Source organism: Podarcis filfolensis, assembly GCF_964270895.1.
Source record: "Podarcis filfolensis genome assembly, chromosome: 5".
NCBI lineage: Eukaryota > Metazoa > Chordata > Lepidosauria > Squamata > Lacertidae > Podarcis > Podarcis filfolensis.
The window spans coordinates 69,643,917-69,660,686 of NC_139608.1; the positions used below are offsets into that span (position 1 = coordinate 69,643,917).

Sequence of the window (16,770 nt, forward strand, 5' to 3'; positions counted from 1 at the left end):
GGTAAAGTATTAGGAAGTGAACGCGTGGGATGAAAAATTGGTAGCTATACAGTGGTACCTCAGTTTAAGAACAGCCCTGTTTACGAACTATTCGGTTTACGAACTCCGCATTACCGGAAGCAATGTCCTGGTTTGCGAACTTTACCTCGTTCTCAGAACGGAATCTGAAAGGTGGAAGGGCACCGGCGGTGGGAGACCTCATTAGGGAAATCGTGCCTCGGTTTAAGAACGGCTTTGGTTTAAGAACGGACTTCCGGAACGGATTAAGTTTGCAAACTGAGGTACAACTGTACTGGCAGCACTGAACACTGTTGCCATTTATTTGATCATGCACAGTGTAAATAATTATGGAGTCATGGGAGTTTATCGCATCAATAGCTGCAATGTTGCAACATGTTCACTGGCATGCATCTGCATTAAAACCATGGCATATGAATCCCCAAATGTTGCTCCTCCAGAGATGACCTGTTTATTGAGCACTTGTCCTGATTTGATTGCACGAATTTTGCACTCAGGTTATCCAATATCCACTCATTATTGAACATTTGTCCTGATTTGTTTGTTGAGAGGTTGTGCAACTTCCCATCATACAATTCTTACTCCAAACCATATCTCTCTCTCTCTCTCTCTCTGTGTGTGTGTGTGTGTTTAAGTGGATTTGTTGCACCAGAGTGCACTCATGTTCTCTGGCCTTAGTTGGAGTCATTTTTTTCAGAACCTCAGTCGTGTTCGCTGGCCCCAGTCTCCTTTCTTTCTCAGAGGAAGACTTGGAAAAGGAGAATGCATCACATGGGAATCCATCATTCTCCATTCTAGGACTTTCTAGTCCAGAGGATGTGTCATTACTCAACTTCTCAGGCTCAAAGGGCACCCCCTGCTGCAATACTTACTGCCCCTTCCCTGACTGCAGGAGGCAGCTTCTGCAGAATCAAGCAGTGGTCCTTTAAGAAACACAGATAGCTCATCGGAAGTGGCAGGCTTAACATCAGGCCTAGACCAACCAGCCTTCACAAGACCTCAGCATGCTACTGAGGCGGCCATAGTGTTCTGTCCAAGGTGTTGACAGTCTGCTCTTTGCTATGTCTGTTGTGATCCTGAATAACCTGCCTTGACCCTTGCTTTACTGTATGTGACCCTGCAGTAAGTGCCAATTCTCCAACCCATCGTCCCCTGGGAGCCTTAAGGTGAGCCAGGAGCCAGGACAATAAGATAATGAAGGGATCGATAGCTGAGGGCATAATAGAAAATATGTAAGAAATCAATAATAATGACAAATGTTGTTTGCAACAAAATGTTGCCCTTCGGAGTTCTCTCCGCCAAGATATTCCATCCCATCCTTTGCCCACAGTAGACACTCAGCATTCTCATTCCACATGGGATGGTTTTGCTTGGTTTGCAGGGTCTGGGTGTGCAAACATTGATGTTCCTCCACGCCTTCTAACACCTCCCTATTATGCGCGGATAGTGCTGTTTTTACTTCAAAAGGGTAGGGCTTTGGAAAATGAGTTTATTAATATAGATGGTTGTGTGATTATTATTTATTTATATCCTAGTCTCTGCCTTTATGCATTTAAGTGACTGTCCTAGTGGTCCCAAGCATTTCCTTTATTATTATTAATTATATTTGTGTACTGCCCTTCATCCGTAGATCTCAGGGCGGTTCGAAGCATAAAAATACAAGATAAAAACACAAAATACATAATAAAAACAAAATAAAGCAATACCCCCTCCCCCACCCCTCATACTACTCATCTAATTAACAACCCCCATCTTTCTTCTCCCCCTAATAAAGAAAAGTTCTTGAGCCAATGCCTTCTTTTCATTTCTAGCAATTCTGTTCTTCATCCTTTCCAATCTAGCTTTTGCTCCTTTCATTTAACGGAGGCTGCTCCAACTCATCTTTCCAGTGAACTCCACGCAGCAAAATCTAACCATCTTTTCTTCGTGGATCTTCTTCTTCTGACTCTTCTTTGAGCCTTTGATGCAGCTGACTGCTCACTTCTTATTTCGCTTTCTTAGCTTTGGCTCCTATTGTTTTCTCATGGCTTGTCATGGCTGTCTCATCACTCCCTTAAGGTTTCTCTCGGTGGCTTCATTTCTTCATCTTCCCCCGCTTTTTGGAGGAGTACATCAGGAATCAGTTCTTCTATTTGGTCCCATTGGACAAGTCCTTACTGGCCTTGTCCCCTCCAGATGTTGTGCTGAGTGGGACTGCTGAGAGGGGTAGTCCAAAACACTTGGAGGCACCAGGTTGGTTAAGGCTGCATTTATACATTCATTTGGTTGTTGGGATGTTGTTGTTGTTTAGTCGTTTAGTCGTGTCCGACTCTTCGTGACCCCATGGACCAGAGCACGCCAGGCACTTCTGTCTTCCACTGCCTCCCGCAGTTTAGTCAGACTCATGTTTGTAGCTTCGAAGACACTATCCAACCATCTCGTCCTCTGTCGTCCCCTTCTCCTTGTGCCCTCCATCTTTCCCAACATCAGGGTCTTTTCCAGGGAGTCTTCTCTTCTCATGAGGTGGCCAAAGTATTGGAGCCTCAGCTTCACGATCTGTCCTTCCAGTGAGCACTCAGGGCTGATTTCCTTAAGAATGGATAGGTTTGATCTTCTTGCAGTCCATGGGAGTCTCCTCCAGCACCATAATTCAAAAGCATCAATTCTTCGACGATCAGCCTTCTTTATGGTCCAGCTCTCACTTCCATACATCACTACTGGGAAAACCATAGCTTTTACTATACGGACCTTTGTTGGCAAGGTGATGTCTCTACTTTTTAAGATGCTGTCTAGGTTGGTCATTGCTTTCCTCCCAAGAAGCAGGCGTCTCTTAATTTCGTGGCTGCTGTCACCATCTGCAGTGATCATGGAGCCCAAGAAAGTAAAATCTCTCACTGCCTCCATTTCTTCTCCTTCTATTTGCCAGGAGGTGATGGGACCAGTGGCCATGATCTTCGTTTTTTTGATGTTGAGCTTCAGACCATAGGTTGTTGGGATAGGAGTGTGTCAAATCTGCCTGAAGGTTCCATGTACAAAAATCAATGCAATTGTCTTCACCATCACCATCAAAATAGTACATTTATGCTGTTCTTTTCCTGATCTTCCTTCCTATCCTATTCTTTACAGCTTACTGCTTTTTTTATTATTATTATTGCTTCTTGGCCATTTTCAAAATCACCCACATTTGTTGCTGATAATGCTACTGCTTGTTCTTCTCATCAGCTTTGAAATCTTGGAATACTTTTTGATTCTACCTGCATAGTCATCTCATTTTTCATCACTACAGTGGTACCTCAGGTTACAGACGCTTCAGGTTACAGACACTTCAGGTTACAGACTTCACTAACTCAGAAATAGTAGCTTGGGTTAAGAACTTTGCTTCAGGATGAGAACAGAAATCGTGCAGAGGCTGCACAGCAGCAGCAGGAGGCCCCATTAGCTAAAGTGGTACCTCAGGTTAAGAACAGTTTCAGGTTAAGAACGGACCTCCAGAACGAATTAAGTTCTTAACCCGAGGTACCACTGTATATCTAACACTGGCTCTGTTCTTTCTCTACATTAACAAAATTCATCTCAGTCTCCTGGTATTTCTAGCACTGGTTTTTGCAGCATACTTCCAGTGCTGAAAATATGGAATATGTGCCAGCGCATCTCCTTGTGAAGACCATTTCTCAATGGCAGTGCCACCGCTGATAAGGCCCTCTTTCATGTTGTCACCTACCTCACTTCATAAATATTTTTCAAAGCAAGTTTTGTTTATTGAGTTTTCAGATATAGCAACATGCAAACAAAAGAAACAAAGAGCAGCAGCTGTTTGCAGCACAATATTGCACTTCGGATAAAATGGAGTAGAAGGTTTGCTACACTTTTGCAGACATCATGACAAAACGTCTGCGAAAGGATGTTTTAGAAGTAAAAGTCACGTAAGGCAGCCTCAGCAACTGTTTTTCGGGAATCCCTGGGTAGGAGCTTCACAGCCCCTCCCCCCCACACGCTTTGAAATTTAAGAATGTATCATACCTTTAGAAGCAGTACTTGGAATCTCATCCCTGCCCTCCTCTTTGGTAAAGCTGGTCGTACCTTGGAGCAGTGTGTGGAAAAGATTAAGATTCTACACTGCTCAGTGGTTCTACTAACTGTGGAACTTAAATCATTTGATAGTGAGTTTGCTCACTTCTTATTTCACTTTCTTAGCTTTGGCTCCTATTGTTTTCTCATGGCTTTCGTCATGGCTGTCTCATCACTCCCTTACGGTTTCTCTCGGTGGCTTCATTTCTTCATCTTCGTGTTCCATTTGTGTTCCAACTGGCACTGACAGCCAAGCTCAGAGAAAATCCTGCCAGTAAGTCCTTCACAAGCTAGGAGCACGTGCAAAGAGAAGGAAGAAGGGAAACACACTGGGTGTCTGACTGCAGAACGACTTCATTTCCCTCTATGTGACGTTCAAGAGGATTAAATGAGCAAATTCTCTGGTTTCCGTCCCTCCCCACCGCCAGAGATCTAAAGGTGCCTGAAACCAAGCCTCTCTGATTCTGACATGAATATCAAATGCACATTAGCCCTTGAAGTGATTGAAATTATCAGTCATTCAATCAATCACAGCCAGCTGTTTATTTTTCAAATGCTAGCTGTCCCCAGCTGCTGTTGTCCTGAATCCTGATGCAAACATTCTTATCAGGGATGGTGATGTACACAAATATATATTTATTGGTAGCAGAGTTGTGTTACTGTTAGTCCACAGGATTAAACCAGATTGTCAAAGCACAACAAGTATTTTGATTCAAGAAAACTCAAGCTCAAAATAAAGTATCGGCAGTGGAGTTTGCTCTCTTGATAACCTTTCAATCTTAGCTGCATCCTAATAATATCTGACTTCCAAGTGGCAGCAATTTATTGACCAAAGAGTTGGTGAAGATCATGGTTGCTACAAGATTTGTCTGACTTTCTCTCTTGTCCCCGACATAAGATTGGAGGGGGGAGTAAGAAAGAAGCAGCAAAGGGGTTTAATTGAGGCTAAATACCTCCTTCCCATAGCTGCTCTTTGGACGGTGTAATCCCATCTGTCTAAAGACCACACTTGAAAAGGTCATTTCCTTCTAGTTGATTTTGTACATGGGTGATTTTTAAGTAGCTGTCACATTCTGCACTTTTGACCAAAAGGAATTTTCTCTTTCAACTGGAAGGGGGTGGGGGTGGAATATGATGATGGTGATGAATTGTCTCACAGTGGTACTTAAGGAGCTGAAATGAAGGAGCAAGTATGATTGCATGTGTGTGTGAGAGAGAGACTGTCTAAGATGGTCCATTTTTTCAGCCTTAGCTTGTTGATTTTTAATAAAGAAATGAAACTCGTGTTGTAGATTTTCCATTAGGGGACAATAAGCTTTCATAGAGGGAGTTACTGAATTAGAACTAATATTAAGCATGATACCAGCATCCTTGGAAATACCACCACTAATAAGTTTCTCTCCAGCTCTCATTTGCTGACATTCTAGGTGCCATTTTGTTCACTGAGCCAATAACTTTAACTACGCTTAAGTATATCATAAAGGAGACATATTCATTTGTGTTGGACACTGTTGATTTACAAACTTCTTCATCCCAGAGCCACTGCTAGAATTTCCTGTCTGGTGGCATAGATTAGTAAGAGAGAGGACTGAATGCTCGCTGGAAATCCACCCCCTTGGAATCCTTAGGCCAAATGTTAAAGTCTCAGTTCTACTTCTCTGTATGTTCAGAGGCTGAAGTACTTTGTCTCTCACCAACACAGTGCTATCCATGAAACTATATCCAATGTTGTTTGTGCACAAGGGCTCTAGAATAGCTTGCAGAGACTTAAAAGGGTTTTAAAGGAAAATGTAGCTTTCTAGTAGCTTGGATGGCACCTTGTAGGCCTTTTTCTGACAACTCCTGCAGCCCAGCTGGTGCTAAACGTATTGCTCTGCTTTCCTTTGGGCTACATCAGTGAAGCTAATCTTGTCTTGTCGTCCTGGCAGCCTAGGACCTCCATACACACGGCACCAGGACTGCACCCCAGAGAAGTCACTTCAGTGCTGCTAATGCCACAAAAACAACATGGGAGGCAGCAGTTACGACTTTCCGGTCTCTGCAGCCACAGCAGGCGCTGTGATTCCCTAGTGGTTTGACTTTGCCCCCTAGCGGTGCACTTCATTATTGACAGATTCCAACAAGTGGCTTGAAGACAATATTTCAAAGACCTCATTGCCCACAGCTGCAGATATTACAGGGCCATTCCTTTCTACAATGAAATGGTTCCTTTTTGCGACCCTAGCACTACCTTGATAATTTCAGTTTTGTAGGTATTATAGCAGAGCTAAAACTGACACCCATAAAGCATGACTAGGGTTGCTGATTCTGAAAGAGACATGTATACATTTTGGTGTAACTGTGTTGCAGGTACCTGAAATGAATAATGAAAAAGTCTCTACAGACACACTTAAAGCAGGTTGTTGTTGTTTTGTTTTTAATTAAAGGTTGGTTGCTTGTCCACTTGATAAAAGGAAGAAAATACAGGGCATTTCCTCTCTGTCCCAGCAGTACTTAGTACGCCCTTTCTCTCCAGCAACCAGTAGATATTCTTTCATTTTTGTTACATACTCAAGCTGGTATCTCAGTAACCTCCTGTATATGCCTAAAATGCTTCAGCATGCACCTAAGGGCTTTTGTAGTTTTCACCTATGGCTACAGCTATTGGATGGCTCTCACTGCTTTTGAGAGTGAAGTATTCAAATGAATACATTCACACACACACCCATCTTCTCGCAGCATAGAAGGCTGCTACCAAATCGCCTTATTCTCCAGTAAGCAAGACTAGAATTTCTCATATACACTTTGCTTAGATATGGGCGTAGAAATGTATTCCAAGTGGGGATTTAGCATCCTTACTTAGATGGATTTTCCATGTTACTCTCTTCCTCCTCCAAGGATGTGCAGAAAAAGGTGAAGCTCCATGCAGTTGGAGCTATCCATGATGGATCTACTTTATAGTGTAGGGAGAACAATGCACAGTATTGGGCATTGCAGAAATCATGAGTGATGAAAAGCCTGATTAAAGACCACCTGCTCCAAGCAAAAATAGCAGAGGATGGCAATTTAATTATAGTATGATGGGCATCACTGGCATGTGAAATTACATAAAATATCAACTTTAATAGCAAATACATCAGTCAAAGTTTAAGGGCTAGGGTAGCAGTTCCCTCTATATAAAAATGTGGCAATTTTTTATTCTTCTTCGGTTATAGCTTCAGTTATCTCTTCTCTTTTAGACTAGGCCTTTTTCTTGAGTAACATCCAGAAAGTTTGTCCTTAAATATAAAGCTGATTTATTTGTCTTCGTATATAATTTTAAAAAAAATATTATGCAAATTGTGTATATTGGTTTGAGACGAATTGAAAAGTAAAGTATCTTTATATTAATAAAGATTGCAGTATATTTTGAATAATAGCTGACTAGCTAGAAACTAGGAATGATTTGATATTTCATTACAGTATTTTAAGTCCTCCCTAGAACTGTTTTTCTTTCTCTAATAATGTTAATTTGATTGCAGAGCCACGATTGGGAAATAAGTTTACTTTGGTCCCTCTGGAAAAAAAATACAAGCTAGAAAGTAAAATTTTAATGGGTAGGAAAATACACACACACACACACACACACACACACACACACACACACACACTTGTATACAAGCTTAACTAAACTAAGAAGGGGTGAGGGAAGCAAATAGCAAAGCTCGTGATAATTTGGGAGAGCATGCAAGGCAGGAGACTAATTCAGCCTGAACACTTTATGTTACACAGTGATCCAAGGATCTGGTTTTGAATCCTGTAAAAATAAAGTCCCATCCTAACAGGATGTGTATGAAGCTTTCCGCTGAAAGTTTCTTTTCTGGGTATCCTTTTAAAAGAAAAAATACCCTCCATTGTGGATCAGATTACTGGAGAATGAGGGACATGGTTTGGTGAAATTAAATATTTAATTAAACCATCTAATTGTCAACATTTTGCCACTGCAAACTTTTGTTTCTGAAAGGTTTTATGCCTACTGTCAGAAAAATTAATCCCCACAAATGCTATGCTGAATGGAAACATTTTTATTTAATGACCACATTTTTTGCCAGTGAATTCTATACATTCCCTTTCACTGTTTCTCCTGGTCGCCTAGTCACTTTTGTGGCAAGAAGAAAAGAAAAGAATGAAACATCAAAGATAGAAAGTACAAAAATCTCTAGGTCGAGCCTAGAATGATGAAAGCATGGTGCCTTTGTCTCCCTACAGTGTATCCAGTCCAGATACAGTCACAATGCGTTCTAAGGATGTTTTCACACATTGTCAGGCTTATGTGCAGATGTTCTTCATTTGAAGCAATGTGTGTGCAGTGGAAACTCTCTTTTTTTTGTGGAGTGTAGAGATATTGCTCCTCCAGCCTGTGCGTCCATTGTGAGAGAACCCAGCATATACAAGCTACAATTGGCAATGTTGTTAAATGCCTAAGTTTCTGTACTGCGACGTTAGCTAGAGGCCAGTCTATTACTTTTTATCTCTTCAAGCTTTAAGACACTATTGACAATGGGATTTCTGAAGTATTGGCTTCTACTATTACATATTTTGTTGTGCTCTTGAAACAGGTGTGGGTATCAAGATGGAGTTTGAACTTTAAAAATAGAATAATGTTCTGAATGTGGATAGCATAGAATCTGTAAAGGTTTGTGTATGCTCTTCGCAATAAGCACCCTCTGCTCACTCAGAGAGATATTTACAGTTCTTTATTTTACATATGTACAAGCAGCACAGTACAACTTATGCATCTGAATCGTCTGGTTCAGATTTGGGAAGTGGTCTTCTCCTGCTTCTCCTCCAACAGAAGAGGCAGGCAAGCCTCATGGGACGTCTCTGATCCTTGCACAGGAATAGGCTCTCCGTCTGTCCCTGAGCTCCCTGTGCGGTGCTGCTTCAGCATTGGAGAGCCTTGACACCTCCTGGCTCCCTCCAGCTCTCTCCCCCTCTCCCCCTTCCATCATTTCCTGACCGTCTCCTTCTGACTGTTCCCGTTCTGACTCATCTCCTCCCCCCAGCTCAAAGGCGTTCCTTGGCAGTCCCATGACAGAATCATAGAATTGTACAGTTGGAAGAGGCCCGGAGGGTTAGCTAATTGTTCAACCCGCTGCAATGGAGGAATCTCAACTAAAGTATCCATGTCAAATGGCCATTCAACTTCTGCTTAAAAACCTCCAAGGAAGGAGAGTCCACCACCTTCTGAGGGAGTCTATTCCACTGTCAACAGTTCATTAGTACATTTCCGAACACAATTCAAAGTGTTGGTGTTGACCTTTAAAGCCCTAAACGGCCTCGGTCCTGTATACCTGAAGGAGCATCTCCACCCCCATGAGATCCAGTGCCAAGGGCCTTCTGGTGGTTCCCTCATTGCGAGAAGTGAGGTTACAGGGAACCAGACAGAGGGCCTTCTCGGTAGTGGCGCCTGCCCTGTGCAACGCCCTCCCTTCAGATATGAAGGAAATAAGCAGCTATCTTATCTTTAAAAGACATCTGAAGGCAGCCCTGTTTAGGGAAGTTTTAAATGGTTAATGCTGTGTTCTTTTTAACACTCGATTGGAAGCCGCCCAGAGTGGCTGGGGAAACTCAGCTAGATGGGTGGGGTATAAATAATATATTATTATTATTATTATTATTATTATTATTATTATTATTATTATTATTATTTTCATAAGAAAGTTCTTCCTGATGTTTAGTCGGAACTCAACTTTATTCCGATTGCTCAATCTTCAAGACAGATTCCCTATCTCCCCGTGACTTTGGAAACAGGTGTAGAGGGTCATCTGTTATTGCAGCTTGAAATGCAGAATTGTTTCCTCAATGTTCATTCCATGTTTTGTTCTGGTGGCTCAGTGTTCATATTGTGTCAAAGCTTGTATTATATTAACAAAATAAAATGGGGTGCTGAACGAAATAGTAGTTAAAAACTAAATGTGTCGCTTTTTTCCTTCCAATATATGAGACTGTGCTGTGTTTTGAGGTGTTTTGCATCATGCTTCATCATAACATTATTGCTGCTAGGTTAGATGTTTATGTTGTGTGCTGTTTTTTCTCTTTTATCTTCGTAGGATGAAAATGACAACCCACCCACGTTCAGCAAGCCTTCCTATGTCATCACAGTCATGGAGGATATTATGGCAGGTTTGTGAGCTGCTCCTGTCATTTCTGACACTGCCTTGTTTCTCTAAGCAATAGTTAAGACTAATCATAGTTCTGAGCTCTGACATAACAGCAAACACGGTTCGTTGAAAACAAGTGGAAACTTCCAATCTCCTCTTTGTAACCACACCATAAACTAGATCATCATTTAGTGCTATGTTCACACCAAGTCAAGCTGTTCCTTAGAATACAGCTCAAGCCATAAAATTCTATCTTTCTGGGAGCCATGTGCCCTACCTGTCTCTCTGCTTGCTGCATTCCTTGGCTACTTGAATGAAAATCACTTTTCATGTACAAATCTTGAACCGGAAATTAAAATAAGGCTGCAACCCTAAGCTTGTTTACTTGAAAGTCAGCTCCAGCAAAACCAATAGGATTTACCGTATTTTTCGCTCTATTGGACGCACCGGACCACAGGACGCACCTAGTTTTTAGAGGGGGAAATCAAGGAAAAAAATATTATTCCCCCCCCCAGCCCCAAAGAGCAACGGACAGGCTGTGCGCAGCCTGTCCGCTTCTCTCAGAGCTTCTCGGGGCTGCGGGGGAAGCCCAGGTTCCCCCCCCCCAGCCCCAAAGAGCAAAGAAGCCAAGACAGCGAGCGGGATCCATAGCCGCGCAACCTCTCCAGCCAGGAAGTAAACCTCTCCAGCGCAGCCGGAGGAGCACGCAAGGCTAAAGAGGAAGCCAAGGTAGCGAGATGGATCGCGCTCGCTGCCCTGGCTTCCTCTTTAGCCTTGCGAAGCCTCCCCCCCCCCGCCCCCGGAGGGGCGCGCAAGGCTAAAGAGGAAGCCAGGGCAGCGAGCGGGATGGATCGCGCTCGCTGCCCTGGCTTCCTCTTTAGCCTTGCACAGCCTCCTGCGGCTGGAGAGGTTGCGCAAGGCTTTTCTAGAGGAGGGAGAAGGGACTGACTGGCGGTGTCAGTTCCTTCTCCTTCCTGGGGAAAAGCCCGCAAGAGCGCGAAGCTTGTGTGGGGCTCTTGGGGGCGTTTCCTGCCTGCCTCCCCCCTGCATTCGCTCCATAGGACGCACAGACTTTTCCCCTTAGTTTTTAAGACGGAAAAAGTGTGTCCTATGGTGCGAAAAGTACAGTATTTCAGGACCAATATGTTTCAAATGAGAACATTAAAACAAAATCTGCCATTATTATTTCCCTCCTAGAAATCTAATGTTTTCCACAGCACGACCCCACCCCCCTCTGAAATTCACTTTGCCCTTCTGTGCCCCTCTCAGCATATATTCTGGTACGGTCACTGCAGGTAATATTATTCCCATTCACTGTCACCTGCCATAGAGTGATAGGATGAATTTAGTAAGTGGCAAATGTGGAATATCCTTACTACTTAATAAGCACTTTCACTTACTCTTTAGCACACATTAGCTTACATTAAGGGGGGGACCACACAATGTTTCAATGAATACAGAAGCAAAGTAATGGTAGAAAGTCTTAACCACTTGGTTACTTGTCTGTACTAGGCTTATGTTCCAATGACATCTTCAATCCTAAATCAGATTAATTTCAAACTAGTCTAATTTGGCTGATGAATCAAGCGAGTGGTGTGCCTGAAAAATGAGAATCCCCCATCACCTTATTATTTTTCTCCAAGGAGCAACAGTGCTGTTTCTAAATGCCACTGATTTGGATCGGTCAAGAGAATATGGCCAGGAGTCCATTATCTACTCACTGGAAGGGTCTTCTCATTTTCGAATCAATGCTCGCTCAGGTAAGCACAACTATAATATTCTTTTTCCTTCCATGCTTAGTCCATCATGTCTTTGCAGTTGTTATCTTTATTCTCTTCTGTCTCTTCTACTCTCCCTCATTTTTGCCATGCTGCCCAGCCACAAAAGAAACAAACTAAGTCTTTTGAGTGTCAAAATAATGACTCTTCAGCACATTATAATTCCCATACAGTGTAATCATTAGGCTATTTTTGTGACATTCTTCAAGGTGGGTGTGCAGATTTCCCATAATCCAAATCTACACATACTCTACAAATCAAGGCAGATTGCCTTAAGGTATGGAAAACTACACCAGAATAAGGCAGTCTCATCAGTGCTGTTCTCGGGGTCTCCCTAGTTTTCATACTGAAAATTTAAAAGATTCTAATTAGGGATGGTAGGATTTTTTTTGGAATTTTTTTTTTCAGAGAGAGGGATTTTTAGATTCTTCTCTTATTCATTCACCTAGAAAAAGAAAAAGAAATTCTCAAACTATTCCCCATCATTTTTTGTCATTCCTCCACCCACAATGCCAAGGAACGCCCCCTGGTCCAGGGCCCTGTGGAGGATGTAAAATGAAGACCAGACTGCCAAGACACTTGATGCTGAGACTTGTACGGGGAAAAGAAAAGTGTGTGCGGCACTTGCAGGCTGTTCCCCGAGGAGGGCAGCCTGTCAGTGTTGGGCTGCCCTTCTCCTTCCTCAGGGAAAAGCCCCCAAGAGCCACACACGCTCCGCGCGGCTCTTTAAAGGGAGCGCAGCTCTTGGGGGCTTTTCCGGGAGGTGGGGGAAGGGACAGAGGGGCTAAGCCAGAAGCTAGAACAGCAAGAGGGAGTGCTGCACAGCACTCCCTCTCGCTGTTCTGGCTTCTGGGTTAGCCGTGCAGCCTGCATTCGCTCCATAAGATGCACACACATTTCCCCTTACTTTTTAGGAGGGAAAAGTGCGTCTTACAGAGCGAAAAATACGGTATGCACGAGCCACAAGATTCAGTTGGGACCTGGAATTGGCACTTCAGAAAACAGCCCACCTTGATCCAAAGTGGTTTATAGGCTGTGCAGTTTGCCCTGAGGTCCATCCAAGTTGGCTTTGTTCCCCATTTACAACTGGGAAATAATAATAATAATAATAATAATAATAATAATAATAATAATAATAATAATAATAAAAAATGGCTATAGCTTTATTTTCTTTTGACCAGGGATGGGGAACATTTTTCAGCCTGAGTGTCACATTCCCTTCTAAGGATCTCATTTACTGATCTGGCCACTACAGGTTATCCTATCTTCAGTGGTAAAGCAGGTTCTGGGCCTTTTCAGAGGGGGCACTATATAAGTTTTAGGTGCAAGATAAAGTAACTCATTCTGAAGTTTTAATCTGCTGGGATTTTAGAGATACAATACTTAATGTTTATTTGTTTGTTTGTTTGTTTGTTTGTTTGTTTGTTTTAAAACAAACATGTTCATGTAGAGTTATTCAGACTGAATATTGATATTGTGTTTGCTTATCATTTTTTCATCCCTGCCTCAAAACATCCCTTGATGAGGCAGGATATTATTATTATTATTATTATTATTATTATTATTGTTATTGTTATTGTTATTATTACTTTTGCTATTTCCATTCTAGATCGCTGGATAGCGATGTTTTAGCCCAAATACACAAAGTTCAGTTGAAACTTATCGTCTAGTTTATCATAGGTCTCATTTTCCTAATTTCCAAGTAATTTGGAAAAAAGCTTAGCAAGGTTTTTGTTACGAGATCAAGTTCAGCCATGATGACCCTCCTTGTTGAAATATTCTGTAGGGAGATAGATGCATTCAGAAGGGAGGAGAAATGAAGAAACGTTATATTTAAGTTCTGTGGTTTAGGAACAGAAGAACTTTTCCGTAGAAGTATCCTCACTGAAATTAGCTGAAACTGCTCTGTGAAGGTGTGCCTAATTGGATGTAACTTTGTGGGCAAAGTAGAGCAATCCATCACTGAGACACACTATTTTTTTATTTAAAAAATCCCCCACTGATTAATTTTTCCCCCCAGTCTACAGATTAATGGATATCACAGGAACTTGGGAGGCAAATGTATTTTAGTAAAACCTTTGACCTCTTGCAGTTCTGTGATCTAGATTAGTTTTTAACCCCATCTCTGATATATCTGCTGTGAGAAGCACCCTACAATCGAAGAGAACTGAAATGCATAATTGTGTTGTAGAAGCTGAATTCTAGGGGTGGGGGGTGGGGACTGTGGAAGGGCTGGCGAATAGATTATCCCATCTGGTTTAGCGCAGACGTTTTTGGCCCCTTTTCAGCAAAATGGCTGTAAATGAAAGTCCAATTAGAGGAAAGTCCTGCAGCATCAGATAATTAAAGAAGAAGTAAATCAGATAATTAAAGAAGTAGGAGGTAGAGGCCCAGTTTCCAGGTATCACTAAAGCTCTGCCAAAGGCATACATTTGAAGGAAACCCCTTCAAAAAAAGGGGGGGAAGAATCATGGGATGACCAACTTGGATGGCCTCTGAATGTCTGATAATGGGAATCATAAGTGTGTAGAGTTCTATTACCCTCCATGTCCTGCTTGTGTAGCCTTCCTGTAGGTATCTGGTTGGCCCCTGTGCAACCAGGAGCAGACGGGCTTTTCTTCTGATCCCGCAGGGCTCTTCCTATGCCCCTAGGTGCTGTTCTCTGTGACCTATAACAAGGAAAACTCTTTCCTGTCTCCTGTATGTTGCTGAACCACAAACATTCGACCTACGAGCTCTCCCTTCTCTTTTCACCTTCCTCTCTTGCCTTCTTCAGGGGAAATCACCACAACATCTCTGCTGGACCGGGAAGCTAAATCTGAATACATACTCATTGTGCGAGCAGTAGATGGCGGTGTGGGTCACAACCAGAAAACAGGCATTGCCACTGTGAGTTGAAATTATTCATTTCCCCTGCCGTGATGTGTGTTGTGTTGTTGTTGTTGTTTTAAAATCATGATGCACATTGCTGGGCTGCAGCGCCCATCATCCTTGACTACAGTGGTACCTCTGGTTACAGATGTTTCAGGTTACGCATTTTCGGGTTGCGCACTGCGCCGAACCTGGAAGTACTGGAACTGGTTACTTCTGGGTTTCGGCACTTGTGCATGCGCAGAAGTGCTAAATTGCACTTTGCGCATGCGCAGAAACGCCGAATCGCAACCCACACATGCACAGACATGGTGCTGCAGGTTGCGAATGCTGCGGGTTGCGAACGTGCCTCCCACATGGATCATGTTCGCAACCCGAGGTTCCACTGTATTGGCCAGACTGTTTGGGACGGATGGGAGTTGGTGCCCAGTATCATTTGGAAGAACAATCAACTCTTTTCAACTCTGTGAAGCAGCATGTTAACTGGGTTCCTTCTTGCCCAATACCACCCAAGCCTACATAAGGAAACTGAAATGATCCCTCACCCGCCTGCCCCCAGTCCCAGTTTTATTTAAATACCTTGCAAGGAAAAGGGCCTCTTTGGCTGTGAAGGGTTGTCCTCAAGGAGTGATTTATCTCGGATTGTTAAAAAGAGACTGAAGGCAGCAGGGAGAGAAAGATGCTGCTACCAGCAGTCATCTTGCCTCAGCCTCCAGGAGATGGTCAGAATTACAGGGCAGCCTTTTCCTTTCTCCTCTCTTTTCCCCTCTTGTCACTGGGCAGCCCTAGATAATTACACATGAGATGATCCTCATCATGACAGGCCTCCTTGCACCCATCTCCAGAACGGACATTATTTCATTCACATAGGTTTTGCATCCTAATGAGGATGGCATTTTGAGACACTTGGGTTTTTTATTTGCCTCAGGTGGGAAATCACATTTCCACACAATTTGTGTGATCTGCTCTCTCTCTCTCTCTCTTTCCCTCCCCCCCCCCCGCCCCCAAGTATAGACTCTGGAATAAATTAAATGTCTTACAGATGCCTCCTCCCATCTCTTTCTAATTGTGTGGCTTTGCAATCAAGCACAGAGATATGGTAACCCCATCTTAAAGAGTTTGAAAACACTGAAGTAGAGTAATAATGATCAAACCTACCAGGCGGCCTGGGGCAACTTCAGGGCTTCAAATCCTCCACTCAGCTATGAATCTCACTGGGTGTGACCTGGGGGGAGGCAGTCACTGGCTCTCAGCCTGGCCTACTTCACAGGGTTGTTGTGCAGATAGAAGAGGGAAGAACCACATACACCACCTTGAGCCCCCTGTAGAAAATACGGAATATCACTGTGATATTCCGCATGCACAGTAGCCCTAAACACACAAGGCACAACCAAGCAGAACGTTTTTCCCCCTGCAGAAGCCCCTTTCAAATCAATATGCACCCAAGCAAGGCCACTGCTCTGCAGAGCCAAGCTGGCATGCTCAACATGGCAGCCAAAGCCTGCCTTTCCCAAAATGAATGTGTGCGTGGGAGTGGAGAGGGCGAAAACATGATTAAGAACAGAAGCAGAACTATTTTGTTATTGCTGGGAAGGAAAGCAAGAGAGACACCTCCCCCTTTATTAGCTGGTGTCCTTTGGCAATTTCCTTTCTTTTGTATCAGTATTGCTGCTTTCAAGCCTCCTCTCATTTCTTCTTAGTATTTGCTCTCTCTCTGCTCGTGTGTCTTTTCCTCTTTCTTTCTTTCTTTCTTTCTTTCTTTCTTTCTTCCCTTCTCGTTTTTTTTTACTGTGTTATTTCGCCCATCCATTCACACATTATTACAGAATGAGTAAGCTGGGTCCCTGCTGGCCAGATACTCTTCAAACAATCAGCCACTGCTCAGTCTACCAGGTGACTGCCCCAGGGCACCTAACTAATAGGAATTTCAAACA

The 16,770-nt window shown here is 43.1% G+C and overlaps 1 protein-coding gene across 1 annotated transcript in view; it reads left to right on the forward strand.

Annotated features, from left to right (window-relative positions):
- The window catches only part of CDH23 (cadherin related 23), a 398,874-nt gene that overhangs the window by 241,893 nt on the left and 140,211 nt on the right, over window positions 1-16,770 (forward strand). The window contains exons 18-20 of the mRNA XM_083614292.1: window positions 10,137-10,209; window positions 11,831-11,947; window positions 14,742-14,854. Coding sequence (XP_083470418.1) covers window positions 10,137-10,209; window positions 11,831-11,947; window positions 14,742-14,854 — 303 coding nt within the window. The remainder of the gene's footprint in view (window positions 1-10,136; window positions 10,210-11,830; window positions 11,948-14,741; window positions 14,855-16,770) is intronic.